Source organism: Apostichopus japonicus, chromosome 23 (genome assembly GCF_037975245.1).
Source record: "Apostichopus japonicus isolate 1M-3 chromosome 23, ASM3797524v1, whole genome shotgun sequence".
NCBI lineage: Eukaryota > Metazoa > Echinodermata > Holothuroidea > Aspidochirotida > Stichopodidae > Apostichopus > Apostichopus japonicus.
This window is the reverse complement of record NC_092583.1, coordinates 4,495,395-4,510,978: the sequence shown is the minus strand read 5'-3', so window position 1 is coordinate 4,510,978 and position 15,584 is coordinate 4,495,395. Positions and strand designations below refer to the sequence as shown.

The window sequence follows — 15,584 nt, the reverse complement described above, 5'->3', positions numbered from 1 at the left end:
AGTCAAAAAATTAAAAAAAGTACAAATATTATCGGCATAATTTTTATCACGCAGTGCTAAACAAAAGAAGCATCTCTAAAGCACTAAAAGCTCATAGATTGTTCTAAACTTGAAATCTACACACTGCCTACCCTAGCAACTTCCTTTGACCGTTACCATCATGAATATTCATAAAGTGTGATACTATAACACGATCATATCTTATTGTGGATGGTAATTTGTTCTTATTGAAATACAACAATTCCTTCCTTTTCTTTAGTTAATAGTATAAGTTAAATAATCTATCATTTTGGGTGTCTATTGGATGTTATAAAATGCTTTTGAAGAGAGTTCTGGCCAGATTTTGAATTTTTTTGGGGGAACCTAACCTCCTTCCTTCTCCCCTCCCTCCAGCCGCTCCCCACCCCAAAACAATTTGACATATTGTATAATACCTGAAAAAACACTGCAACATAACTTGGAGTTGTATCTGTTTGTTCTTTTTGTCCAATACATATTGACTTATATTAATTATGAAGACCATTAGTGTAAGCTCTTCATTAAAATTATGTCAGGTAAATAATGTTGAAACAGCATTGCGTTTTATAACGTAGATCCTGGTTTCCTGGGAGCATTTTTGTTCTGATATAGGTAGAAGTAAAATAAATCCAATTATAAGCTTGACTGCAATGATTTTCAATTTTTTTTGACTTGATGTAGTTTAATGAATGATATTGTAACTGTGACAAGTTGTGGGAAATGAGCTGCAAAAGCTGTAGTTGTCATTTTTTTTTAACACTACAAATTTTTTTTTCTTTCTTATTTACAAAACTATTTACCTACAAAGAATGTAGAAACTGTTGCCGTTTATTCATGTTTTTAAACCCTAACATATTTACAAAGCCTGACATTCATTATACCAATGATGATCATGAGAAATATTAAAATGTAATATTGTTCACACATAAAATCAATAAAAGATAGTTATAGCACAAATCTCTCGTGTTAATTTAATCCTTACCCCTCTCCTGGATATAATGTCCTTGATTTGTTGTTCGATCGCAGTCTCCATCCTTTGTACTTCCTTCTTGACTTTGAGTCGTAAGTTGCCTAGCGACCCCAGCTCCTTCCTGTAAGAATGAAACGTAGAAGAGGACTTCATTCTGTTTCTTTTGTCAGAGGTCACTTTGAAGACCGACATGAAACTGTTAAATATTACAGAAGGTACATCATTCCCATGAAAACTGACGGATATGTATGCAAAATTTATGCACAGACCACATATCCCTATGGAAGTACAGTTCCATAGTTTTGGAGGGTAAGTTTTCCAGATGGTAAAGCTTTATACCAGGGTTGTCCAACCTTTTGCAGAGGAGGGCCAAATGGAATGATTATGATGGAGGAGGGGACCGCATGAACCCTACGCTCGATTTTTCGATTTTTTGCCCGAAGCCCAAGGCAACAAATGTGAGCACTGCGCGCGGAGCGCACTGATTCATTTTCCTTCCTGATAAAACATGAATAAAGTCAAGACGCCCCCCCCTCCGCTGAGAGAGTGTCACACAAACTGACCTGTATGCAGCTTTTTGGACCCAGAAGGTTCGAATGATTGATTATATAGCTTAAACTTGTTATCAATAAATCTGCTCACTAAAATTTCGCACCGTAGAGCATCTCTGGTGGGTCGGACGCAACCCTGCGGCGGGCCGGACTGTGGCCCGCTGGCCGTAGGTTGGACAACCCTGCTTTATACAAAGGAAGCCAAAGATGTATTTTAAAACTGACCCAAAGATGGACGCATATTCTTTGACATAGCCATTTGTAAAATGATAAAGACATCTTACGAGTGCTTTTAGTGCCAGGAAGTCTCTTCAACACTTTACTGATGACTATATGATAATGCAAGATAATAATCATAAATGAGACTTATATAGCACCAAATCAGTAGATAAAAGTCACTGCTCAAGGCGCTTTACAAAGAAAGCAAATTAATTAACAAAAGAACAAGTGAAAAGATGGATCTTAAGTGGATGAACATCAAGTACATTTTAAAGTTGGTCGGTATTGCCTCCAGAAGTTTAGCTTGCTAACAATTGACAAAAATCAGAACCTTTGAACTATCCTGTAAGTTGTAACCCCCTCCCCACTTCCCTATACCATATACCCCCTCCAGATTATTCCCAGGCATAGACTTGTGTCAAATTGGTCGATATGACGTCTGCAATGAGAGAAAAATGCTCTCAACTTCCCAGTAATATGCCACAGTAATTTGACTTTCTATCATAAAGGAAGGCGATACTAACGACACTTTAAAATATCACCTTCTCCTAGGCAGCCGAGTGCGGCGGTTGTCAATCTAGGTTAACTTACATTAACATGAGTTTTCACCTCCCGATCAGCCTGGGGCAATTATTGTCAATCTATGTTTACTTTCGTAACATGGGTTTTCACCTCCCGATCACCCTCGGGCATTGTCAAATCTATGTTAACTTACATTAACATGAGTTTTCACCTCCCGATCAGCCTGGGCAGTTATTGTCAATCTATGTTTACTTACGTAACATGAGTTTTCACCTCCCGATCAGCCTGGTCAGTTATTGTCAATCTATGTTTACTTTCGGAACATGAGTTTTCACCTCCCGATCACCCTCGGGCATTGTCAAATCTATGTTAACTTACATTAACATGAGTTTTCACCTCCCGATCAGCCTGGGCAGTTATTGTCAATCTATGTTTACTTACGTAACATGAGTTTTCACCTCCCGATCAGCCTGGTCAGTTATTGTCAATCTATGTTTACTTTCGTAACATGGGTTTTCACCTCCCGATCAGCCTCGGGCAATTATTGTCAAATCTATGTTAACTTACGGAACATGAGTTTTCACCTCCCGATCACCCTCGGGCATTGTCAAATCTATGTTTACTTACGTAACATGGGTTTTCACCTCCCGATCAGCCTCGGGCAATTATTGTCAAATCTATGTTTACTTACGGAACATGAGTTTTCACCTCCCGATCACCCTCGGGCATTGTCAAATCTATGTTTACTTACGTAACATGGGCTTTCACCTCCCGATCAGCCTTAGGCAGTTATTGTCAAATCTATGTTAACTGACGTAACATGGTCTTTCACCTCCCGATCAGCCTTGGGCAGTTATTGTCAATCTATGTTAACTGACGTAACATAGTCTTTCACCTCCCGATCAGCCTTGGGCAGTTACTGTCAAATCTATGTTTACTTACATAACATGGGCTTTCACCTCCCGATCAGCCTTAGGCAGTTATTGTCAAACCTATGTGTACTTACGTAACATGGGCTTTCACCTCCCGATCAGCCTTGGGCAGTTAGTGTCAAATCTATGTTTACTTACGTAACATGGGCTTTCACCTCTCGACCAGCCTCGGGCAGTTATTGTCAAATCTATGTTATACTTACGTAACATGGGCTTTCACCTCCCGATCAGCTTCTTCATCGTACATTTGCATACTCCATTCCTCCAACTCCCAGAGGTCTTGTTTATACTTAAATAATGCTCTCTGCATCAACTTCAGATCTTGAAGCTCCCTTTGGGCCTAAATGTCAAATAGTGAGATAATAAATAAATATATTTAAAAAAAAAAATTAATGGCTCTCAAAAAAATGTCATGCCTAGAGAAACAAGATTCGAAACTGCATTTGCCTGCATATACAGAGTAGGTTTTTCAAATCGGAACAGAGAATTTTTAAAAATCAGTGAAAACAAAAAGAAAGGATCTTCCGCCAATTACAATGACAAGGCAATAGTAAACAATTTCCTTCCAAGAAATAGACAGGGCAAACTCATCTCCCTTAAGTCTGTTAATGTTGCCTTAAAGCAGCTTTCACGGGGTTGAAATTGATAAATATTTTTTTAATGCTAGTCAGTGATACAAGCCCACAGAGAGAGTAAAACTCATTGATTTGTTCAGTCAAGTGTCTTAATTACATTCATTTGATGGAAAAATATCTAGAAGGACTTCTCAGTTTAGTTTAAATTGACAATCTTATTTTAACAAATACACCAATATTTGCTTTAAGCTAAACAATTTGAATAATAGCAATCTGTTCAGCTTTTGTTGAAGAGGAGAAAAAACAAGTGTTTATTGCAAAATCAGCATCTACCTAACAGCGTCATTTTGAGGCATAGGCCTCTAATATGAGGGAATAATATAATGTGTATAATGTGCCCTTGCTTTACATTCACAAAAGTTTGTGTAAAATATTTTGAAGATACTGAAGTTCTGTGTACAAGTGAGTGCAACACATCTTCTCATTTGTCTAGCAATTAGCATAACAATGTACAATATGTTTAAAATACATTTAAGCCTGAGTAGTTCATATTTCAATGGACAATAGATAAAAGATGCCTCTTCAGTAAATATAGACATATTATAGTAAATATAGACAGTATAAACAGTAATACAGTAAATATAGACAGTATATACTGTAAATATATACAGTAAATATAGACAGTATATACAGTAATACAGTAAATATATACAGTATATACAGTAAATATATACAGTATATACAGTAATACAGTAAATATATACAGTAAATATAGACAGTAGTCATTCAGACTCGACGACTTCCTCTTTGAAGTAAAATTAGACTCCTCAATCTAACACACTGCATTGTGATGGAATTTGAAAGTGTCAAAATGTTACCGTTTATAAAGAGAGAAAATTTGAAATACAAAACCCAACCCTCAACGAGTTGCTGTTAATATATTTGGGTGAGGGAGTCACAACAACCACCACCACCAGGCTTTGTTTTTCTCATTAAGCTCAATGCCCTTGATGATAATTACTAATCATCGATTGTCCTTTGCTCTCTGCTATAACAATAAACATAAGAGAAGTTTCAAAATATGAACAGGAATTCAACTATTGACCCAAACAGAAATTCACAGGGCTGATTATGCTGACAGAAATGTGCTCGAGTAAACATTACAATCGAATGCCGTCCCTTCAATCACTCCATATCACAAGCTACACAAACAAGATGTCTGTTTCTAAAGTAAAACGGGCCAGCGTACACAATCGCTGTATTAAAACAAATGATGAAATGTAATTTAAGAGAGGTTCAAAGTTTGCACAGGTATGCACTGTAAACCCAAACAGAAATTCACAGGGCTGGTTCTGCTGACAGAAATGTGCTCGAGTAAACATCATAATCGAATTCCGTCAAGCTACACAAACAAGATGTCTGTTTCTAAAGTAAACCGGTTAGCGTACACGATACCTGTATGTTTTTAACCTGTTTATGTAAGTCCTCTTGCAAGACAGTGTGGCTATGTTAGAGTTAATTATACCGCTATAGGATTCCTTGATTATTAGATCATCACATGAAGATATCAAGAGTGATCTACTCGCCCGGGGATGCGCGATAGGCAGCTCCAAAAGGATTTCAGCCCAGACCCCCCCCAAAACACACTTACGGGGTATGAAAACCCTTCTGGCCTAAGGCTTGAGCACCCTACGTACCAACCATGCACATTGCTCAATCTAGGTATCTTGCATTAGTTAGGTATGTGGGCTTTAACTAGAGCACCCTACTGGCCTACCCTGCACATTGCACAATCTAGGTATCTTGCATTAGTTAGGTATGTGGGCTTTAGCTAGAGCACCCTACTGGCCTACCCTGTACATTGCTTAGTCTAGGTACCTTCCACTAGTTAGGAATGTGGGCTTTAAACTAGAGCACCCTACTGGCCTACCCTGCACATTGCTCTATCTAAGTATCTTGCACTAGTTAGGAATGTGGGCTTTAACTAGAGCACCCTACTGGCCTACCCTGCACATTGCTCAATCTAGGTATCTTGCACTAGTTAGGTATGTGGGCTTTAACTAGAGCACCCTACTGGCCTACCCTGCACATTGCTCAATCTAGGTATCTTGCACTACTTAGGTATGTGGACTTTAACTAGAGCACCCTACTGGCCTACCATGCACATCTATCTAGGTATATTGCACTAGTTAGGTATGTGGGCTTCAACTAGAGCACCCTACTGGCCTACCCTGTACATTGTTCAATCTAGGTATCTTGCACTACTTAGGTATGTGGACTTTAACTAGAGCACCCTACTGGCCTACCATGCACATCTATCTAGGTATATTGCACTAGTTAGGTATGTGGGCTTCAACTAGAGCACCCTACTGGCCTACCCTGCACATTGTTCAATCTAGGTATCTTGCACTAGTTAGGTATGTGGGCTTTAACTAGAGCACCCTACGTACCCACCATGCACATTGCTCTATTTAGGTATCTTGCACTAGTTAGGTATGTGGGCTTCAACTAGAGCACCCTACTGGCCTACCCTGCACATTGTTCAATCTAGGTATCTTGCACTAGTTAGGTATGTGGGCTTTAACTAGAGCACCCTACGTACCCACCATGCACATTGCTCTATTTAGGTATCTTGCACTAGTTAGGTATGTGGGCTTTAACTAGAGCACCCTACTGGCCTACCCTGTACATTGCTGAATCTAGGTATCTATGTGGGCTTTAGCTACAGCACCCTAATGGCCTACCCTGCACATTGCTCAATCCAGTTATAGTGAGACTTTGATTCTATCAGACCCTTTGTTCCAATCTATGTGTTTCTCTCAGGCTCCCTATATAATATTACTCTGTACTAGCAATTCTCGTCTTGCCGAACATTCGTATGTTGCTTCTTAACATCATGACATAACAAATTTTCAAACTGGTTGTTGTTTCTGCTAAAGTTATTCTTAAATGTGAAAGAAACACCATCCACGCCCACCCCCACAAGGTAGACAATATTGTCTTCCTGTGTGTCCTCTTAAGACAACATCGCAATACTTACATTGAGTGAACCAAGCGGCAAAAACGAAAGTATTCATAACCCAAAAATATCACCACAACACTCACTACTTTGTTTACAAACCTATGTTACTTTTTTTTTCAAGGAAGTCGCCCAGGAAAGATCCTGGGCATGAAAACCAAACTACCAAACGACTGATCCGCTCTCAGCCCCAGTCCCCTTGTATTGGGACTGTAACAAACCTATGTTACTTACCTGTCTCCAACCACTTAATGCACTGTCCGTTCTAGCCGGTTTAACAAACTTTGATACTTAAATAAACTGAACCCAACATTTACATACTGAACAACTTTTTATAACTTTCAAAAAATTTGATAATTCTAAAAGTGTAAATGCAATAATACTACATCACATGTATAATCTTATAACACATCTGACCGGATTGAACAATAAAAGGCAGAAGAAAACCTTCTCTTTGTGTCCAAAGACATCAAATAATTATTTGTTATTATTAAAAAGGACGGTCATGAAAAAACAAAAGGACAAATGGTTCCTCCTAATTGGAATTTGTGACCGTCCAGTTTTGGTCCTCACCTCAATTTCTTCACGTTTGTTGTCGCTTCCGGCCGACGCAGCCGTGTCCAATCCAAGCTCTTGATCGAGCATCTGATCGGACTGCAGAGGGAGAAAATTAAAACGTAGAAGCCGATGAACGGAGAGCTGGCAGAGATGCATCTTAAACTTTTCATATCTGAGAGAGCACAATACAATGCATCACATAAAGAATCAACAAGTTTATGCATCAAATTTGTGAAGAGAAACAAGGACAAATGTCTACCAGTCACGGTTAAATATATCATGTTTGCTGTGTGTGCTACGTCAAGTTCGAAGTCTTGCAAGAGAAAACGGAAGAAACATCTGCTTCCGCAATATGGCCATGATTCTGTAAATGATAGACTCATGGCTCCTTTTGGGGGGTATTAGGACTGTGTGAGCCTCTAACCATAAGTTAATCAGGTAAAGCTCCTGATAAATACCAGATGTCTCTGGATGTTGGTTCATTTTGGGTGTGTTAAGTTTTAATCTATTTTGGTAGTACTGTGACAGATGGCCTGATATACATAATATACTTCTTTTTTATCATTTGTTTTTTTTCTCTCTCGACAGTTCTTAAAGCTCAACACAAAGTGATAATCAGTTAATAGTTTCACAGTAATTTCTCTCTCATTCGATAATTAAGAGAGGACCTACAATAAAGTAAAAATTATCATTCAAAGAGCCGTAGCCAGGGAGGTCAATACCTCGCCAAACCCATCAGGATCCACCATCCCGCAGTCTATAGTAAATCCCGCAGAAACTTAAGAAAAGCTGTGCACTGAAAGAATGACATTCTGCCCATTACAGCAATAAAAATGTAATTTTTTAACTAAACTACTAAGTTTTATTACATAAAGAGTTAAATGCAAAACTTGAGCAAAAGGTCACCACCAAATGAAGCAAGTTTGGCATTTTGAAAGGTAAATAGTTACACCAGCTCTTGTTTAATAAAGAGACTTTGTAGGAAACGCCACATACTATGAGCATACGGTGGGAGCAAATGAAAATTTGTTAACTAAACTACTAAGTTTTATTACATAAGAGTTAAATTCAAAACTCCAGCGAAAGTCACCACCAAATGAAGCAAGTTTCGCATTTGAAAGGTAAATAGAACTTACATCAGCTCTGTTTAATAAAGAGAGTTTGTAGGAAATGCCAAAATACTTTGAGCAAAACGGTAGGAGCAATCAAAAAACAAATGCTGAAATGGTTTGCAGATGAAAGAGACAAAAATTGGAATACGATTGAATTTAATACCACATTTATATATTTTTGTTTATTTCTTTCCGGAGAGTGGTTCATAACTTTAAAGCCAACATCTTTCAATGAGATATTCGCTATTCATCAAAGGATTATATATTGACACTTTTAAGAAGCATTTGAAAACTTATCTTTTTAGGCTTGAGTATGGGCATTAATCTTATTTGTTGTTTTATTCACATTACTGTGCCCATTTTTATGTATATTTATATTTTTATGTTCTTTATTGTGGTTTATAACCCTGTCTTATATTAGTTTTTACTTTTATTGCTGTTGTTATTACTTTTAGGTTTTCTTAAGTTTGGTAATTTTATATTCCAGGTATTGGTTCTTTTGTACACAGTGCTCTTGAGCATGTTTTATTTCATGATAACAGTACTTTAATATTATTTTTATTATTTATAGTGAAGGAGTAGGAGTTTGCTGTTGTTCCATATAGGAAAACTTAATATAATCTCTGTATCACTGACAGTGTCAATCACATTGTGTAAATGAGAACATGTTAATCCAAATATTTCTTTCCAGAGAGTGGTTCGTAACCTTAGAGCCCACAACTTTTCATTGTAATATTTGCAATTCATGAAAGGATTATAAAAGTTTATACTATAAGTGTGAAATAATCATCTAGCGAAACTTTCGCTACTGCCCCCCCCCCCCTCCCCAAAGAAAAGGGAGCGAAGCGACTTATTTTGAAACCTGAACAGTAACTATTGGTTATCTGATTACGACATACACTGATCGGATTTATTATGCCAATCAAATATTAAAGTAAGGAGTTAATCTTTGTCGTAAAGTCGTCACATAAATACGTTACATATTTTAATAATTCTCATGGCATGTTAAGACTGTGTGCCAAAACATGTCATCAAGATTGCCATACATACCAGCCAATTCACATTGTATCACGCAGTTCAATTGTATCGCATGTGGATGAACACAATAAACATGGTCATGTAATAAAGAGTATGCTGAATATATAAATCTTATGTCTGTGCAGAGGTGGAAGTACTGGGATGGGTTGAATGTATTATGTAAAATACCACATTTAAGGTTGTGGGACACCAAATAGGTATTTTATATTTCATATCATGTTAGTGATGGGAGGTAAATTACACATGATGAATAAATAAAAGTTTGTAGAAAATAATTATAATAATATATATATATAAATATATATGATAGTGAGGGAGTGGGGAAGGGGGTGGGGGAGGGTAGAATGAGTTGTAGTCACCACCAAATGGGAGCCAAAAATGTGACGTAAATTTTTCTGGTTTGAAGTTTTCCTTTAACCGCTAGATTAAATTTTCCATATTTTAAGTTTTGAGCAGTATTCTATGGTACACACACTCGAATACTCAACTTTGGAAGTGTGCTTTATATGTTCATTTTCTGAGAAGAAAAACTCCAGCAAAGAAGGACTACACAAGTGGCAAGATAGAATGCTATCTACTTTTCATGATAAATAGGATATAGGCTGCGCAGGAGAGGAGGTTGTTGATAGGCTGGTTAGGAAAATTATTAAACCCATAGAAATAATTAAACCAATAGAAATTATAAAAACAATAAAATACAGAGTTGAAAACTAGTGATTGGTTTATTTAGTGACGATTTAAGAAGTTTTTGGTCATACCAATCCCACTGCTCCAGAAAATAGGACATTAAATGTTTGGAAAGCCCTTACATTGTTGTATTGGGTATAGCAGGGTAGGGGAACCGTGTGTGTGAGAGGGAGGGAGGGTGAGGAAGTGGATGGGGGAGAGGGGTAGGGGGAAGAGGGTAGGGGGACTGTGTGTGTGTGAGAGGCCGGGAGGGTGGGTGGGGAAGTGGATGGGGGAGAGGGGTGGATAGTTACAAAACACTAACTTCTATATTGGAAAGAGCTTATTTTCCATGTACAGCTGGAACCTTTGTTATTTCACAAAGAATGAGGCGAAAGAAAGTATATGCTGATCATTTTCAAAATTTGCTCAGCCATGTGATGCAAAAGATGAAGAGAGAGCTATGAGGAAATTAAGAAGCGTACGAGAGTATTCAAAATTAAAGATTAACTGATAGTCATGGTGAATGATGAGCGGCAAGGATGGGCGGCAAGGATGATTCCGGAGAAGGAGAGCAAAATTTTGTCCAGCTGTGGCTCTAGACTTACCCGTAGATTTGCAGTCTTTGCAAGCTGAGCAGTCAGGTACCGGTGACTGTCTTTGGGAGGAGGTCTGATCACTGGCGGACTGCAGTAAAAGACTTTGGTATGGACATGAGTTTGAGAGCTGCTATCATTAGGAGGAGAACTACTACTCCACGAACGGTGAGCATAATTATTATTATTACTACTACAATAATTATCATCACTTTTATTTCTTGTGACTGATGATTGCGATGTTTTGTTGTGGTTAATAGAATCGTTGCGACATTTATGACATACTAAGGTGAAACTAGCCGTTGAAATATAGTAAGCAAATGTTTCGCCGACCTGATGGTAAATCTCATTTGTGAAAACGGTTTCACCCACCTGTTTCTCGTCAGCCGGGGGGTGTCCCTCCTCTCGGGTATCTTCGCGATCGCACACATCTTCCGATTCCAGACGTTCTACCTTCCGACTCCCGAGGACCTCGACGTCTCCAGCATCCGACTGGCTCGAAGGATCTGCGGTTTCAAAGTTTGAAGGTCGCTCTTCCTTGGTAACTGGACTTTGCATTGCACTTACGACAGCTGGCTCTGAAGACGGCTTTAACTCCTCTCCTACGTCTTCCTCGTGATGTTGATTCTCCTTTGACACGGATGAACCGAAGGAATAATTGTCACAATCGACCGTGTCCATCTTGGAGAACAATCTCCTTCTCTTCTGGGCTTTTCCGCCTTCATTCCGTTTCGCCATCTCCTCTTCGGCGATTTTGTAATTCTTCTGCAGCGACTCGAGTACCTGCAAGACCGATTTCGGTCGTTCCGTTCCAGAGCTTACCTCGCGGACGAAAGGGAACGACCCTGAGCGCGGCCTGCTCCAAGGGGAGAGATTCTCGTCCTCCTCGGGTAATTCTGTTTGTTTACTATCTGTAGATTTATTGCTCGCTACAGTCTCAAATAAGTTGACATTTTCAAGGTTATTATTCGGCTCCATCTGAGAATCCCCGTTCGACTGGGTCAAGTTACGGAGGTCATCGCTCAACTCTTGCCCTGCCTCCTCCTCCTCCTCCCTGGTATGTTCGTGCTGAGGAGAGGCAGGACTGACAGAGTCTGTCCCTTCATCAGCAAAACCACTGCTATCAGATTGTTGGCTCTCATTTCTGACAAGGGAACCTGTGAAGAAAAGAGTTTTGAGTATCAAAGAAACATTGGTATTGCATTGATTTTCAGAAGAAATATGGCAAATGAACCAAATTTATTTGGGAGGGGGGGAGGGATTTATGTTAGGGGTGGAGAAGGTATGTGTGACTGGGAATGCTGAAGAAAATTAGTAAAATTTATTAAAAGATCTTATTCAAAGGTCACCGAGCCCATACGTTAGGGTGAATCAAGTTTTCCAAAATAATTTCGTTAAAGCCTTTACCCTCCAAATCGTTTTGGTTTTTGGCATGACTGAGCATGACTGAACATTGTAAAAAATTTTATCTCACATACTTGGGGGATTTACTAATGACCTCCTTAATAAAAAAAGCTGAAACTGATGGTTTAAGAAGTTGAACATGATATTTATGATGTTTAAAAATATAAATGTATGTGCTATTTGCATATAATATTTTATAGAGTTCACTGCTGTTATTTTTGTGCTTATTTTACATACCTCTTTTATCTTCCACTGCCCCACTTTCTGTATGAAGTTCATCACCCTGAAAATCAAAGTTTGATATCTGTGAAAATAAATTGAAGAAAACAAAACAAAAAACAAAAAAAAGGACACATATTAAAATTGAAAACAACCACTTTACTTTACAAGAAATCCATTCATATCTACCTACCATTAAAGCGTGATTTGCAGGACGACCAACGTTACTGTTTGGCCATCCTAGTTAACACAAAAGTGCATTAGTACCAGAAACACTTCTCCCCCCCCCCCAAAAAAAAAGATTACAAAAAAAAAAAAAACACTTGAGGTTTAAATTTTTAACTGTCTGGTTTCCCCTTACACATTATAACAAAAATTTCTCCTGACATCTTTTTTATGCTTTGAATATAAGTAGTGCCAATTTTAATGTCACATTTTTCTTGGAGATCCAATTGCAAGATCTCTTTGACAAGCGACTTATATACACACAGCACCATTTAAGAGGCCGGTTGCTTTCTGTTACAAATTCCTAACAATTTTTAACCAAACTTTCTGAGTCTTCATCGTAATAAGACCCACCTTATTAATTATGCTACGTGAAATTATTTCGGCAGTAATTTCATTGTTTTGATACCAAAAAGGTTCGACTTCAAATATTGATATCGTACCGAAGCAAAATGCAAATTGTAAAAGTTTTTTTGTATATTTTGTATATAGCTAGTTCTCTTCATTTCTTGAAATGAAACTTGCACGGTCACAACTACATCGACAGAAGTCTACACTGTAATCGACAAAGTTTCAATTCAAATCGTATCAACAGTTTACCAAAGTCAACTCCAAAAAAAGGCTTACTTTTACCTCAATATCTGGGACCAAAATAATAAATGTAGATGACAAACTCCACTTCCTGAACCGGATATTCCCGGAATGATCCAAACCACGGATCGGGCTTTCTCTCCCCCCACACATGGACGGAACAACTTACCTCTTCAATTTCGAATGAATCTTGAAAAACGTTGCCGAGATCTCTTGCAATCAGACTATCTTTAATGGCAGCGACCACGTCCTCCGATTTCAGTGAGTCTGTAACAGTAGGAGCGGCTCCTTGCAACTTTACCAGCTTGCTGAGGTCTCCTTTGACAGCCTTATGTGAGACCGTTTCCGAGTGCTCTTTGGGAATTTCTGGTCGGGACTCTGACAGGGGAGGATAAAATGATGATGGTGGACAAGGTGACTTCGCTCGCAGTTGGCTCTCTAATTCTTCGTCGACTGTATCTAGATTTGGGTTGGCCATCTGTAGCCTTTTGGCTTTCACTTTAGGCTTTCGGAGTTCCACATTGTTACGTTCGGACCAGTCGCCCGTACTAGATACGTCCGATTCGTAGTTGTCCGAGGTGAACGAATCATCCGTGGAGAGTAAGGATTCTTTAGAGGCTTGCTTGGACAAACCTGGATAACTTCTCGACAACAGGTCGTTGGATGACGACGGATTTATTGGCGACGGATGTAAAACTTGATGGTTATTTCTCCTAAAATTGTAAACACCGTTCGAAAATTCACTGAGATGACCAGCATCGGAAAAGGACGGCAGTTGCTCCGACTGAGGGAAGCTCTGGGGGGAACCTACACGAGGAGAGCCAGAATGAGGGGAACCATAAGGAGAGAACTGCACCCCTGAGATGTGCAGCTGCTTCCAGAGAAACCTTTCCAGACCTCTCAAACCTCCAGTTAGACAAAAATCTGTAGTACAGAAAAGAAGAGGAAAAAAAATTAAAGACGAGCTGTTAAAGAAAAATACACAGGGAAAACATTCAGGGTTTAATCGTAATGCTCGGAGAGTAAGCCGGCAAACATCTCATCTCAACTAGAAAACAGAGATTCATGGGGTGATAGCGTAGCCTGTGTGTTACAAGAGTTATGGGGCGTGGAGTGTCATAGTTGTAAAGAAAGAAAAAACGGTTCCACAAAACTTTTCCGGATATAAAGATACGATCATATCGGCTGCCCCAGTTGCTGCGTAAAGAAAGCAACAGTATAAAATAGGAACACTTGGGATTCTTAAGGTATTCCACCCTCCCATCCCTCTCTTACCACCTTAACAACATAAACCACAGAAAAAAAATGCCACTCAGATCTGCAGCTACGTTTCCTATTTCAAATGATAGCGTGAAAAGCAAAAGAACTTTGGTATTAATTCCTGCCCCCTCGATGCTCTCCGCACATTGCCAGAAAAAAAGAGGGCGTTCCACACTTTGTGTACGGCAGTAGCCAATCTTCCTTACCGTAACCCCTATTTCTTTCTCTGACCTCCTGTTGATATTTATCCACGCTAATACCCGTTGCAGACGACTCTCTCTCCAGGAATCTCCTCGGAATCTTATCAAGGGGGTCGGCAGTCGTGATGCCGAATCCCAACTTGAGGAGGAACTCTTCGGGGTCGTTCACGACATCGAGCAGCTCGGCGACGCTGAAGAAAAGAAGAATCCAGCAAAGTCTTGTATTATTTTTAAATGTGTGCTCTCAATGATGTTGTGCATATATATCATTTCTTTGCATGTATGAAAATATGCGCATGGAAGAAGTCTTGTGTATCAGTGACGGGTTTCACATGCTCACGGGGAGGGTGACAGCTCGTCAAAGGGGGGGCCAACCTGTCTCTGGGTAAAATGGAACCGACGGGACTTCAATAGTTAGTGGTCCTAACCGAGCAGCTGGGCTGGGCTTGTGACATTAAACGCATCCAATTGACAATGGGTCACGTTGTTTCCAGATTCAGAGTACTGTAGCCCTAATCGTAATGTAAATTGTGCTATTCGTCAGACGATCGCGTACTGGCGACTTTGAAATGACAACGAAATGTTACAGTATGTACCAAACCTGTTTAGTATCTGCGTAATTAAATTTTAGTCTGAAGTATTTAGCAGGGCAAATTCTTAAGGATATCTTCTGGTCACTTTTGGGTTTAATTTTGTCTGAACGGCAAATTTGGTCGTCCAAAAAGCATGTACCGAAATAACAGAGAATGAGGAACATGTACACTGTAGCAGTGATGCGCATAGGTTTAGCAAACAGAACACTAGCTTTGGAAGTAAAACTCCCCATCCGTTGGATCAGGTTTAAGTAGCTCCAAAACGATAGAGGGTGGTACCATTTTTACCTGTTTTGGGATTATTTTAATACTTACA

General features: G+C 39.2%; 1 protein-coding gene across 17 annotated transcripts in view; it reads right to left on the bottom strand.

Moving 5' to 3' along the window:
• LOC139964691 (uncharacterized) overlaps window positions 1-15,584 on the bottom strand; it is a 71,141-nt gene that overhangs the window by 16,851 nt on the left and 38,706 nt on the right. For 15 of the 17 annotated variants that reach the window (XR_011792061.1, XR_011792064.1, XR_011792063.1 and 12 more), the window contains 7 exons: window positions 14,682-14,866; window positions 13,385-14,139; window positions 12,418-12,484; window positions 10,789-11,933; window positions 7,380-7,460; window positions 3,416-3,552; window positions 1,001-1,109 (listed from right to left, as the gene is read on the bottom strand). Coding sequence is in view for 6 of the 17 variants with exons in the window: in XM_071966528.1 (XP_071822629.1) it covers window positions 1,001-1,109; window positions 3,416-3,552; window positions 7,380-7,460; window positions 10,789-11,933; window positions 12,418-12,484; window positions 13,385-14,139; window positions 14,682-14,866 (2,479 nt within the window). In the remaining 11 variants the exon portion in view is untranslated. The remainder of the gene's footprint in view (window positions 1-1,000; window positions 1,110-3,415; window positions 3,553-7,379; window positions 7,461-10,788; window positions 11,934-12,417; window positions 12,485-13,384; window positions 14,140-14,681; window positions 14,867-15,584) is intronic. The other 2 variants (XM_071966526.1, XM_071966530.1) reach the window with 2 other exon arrangements.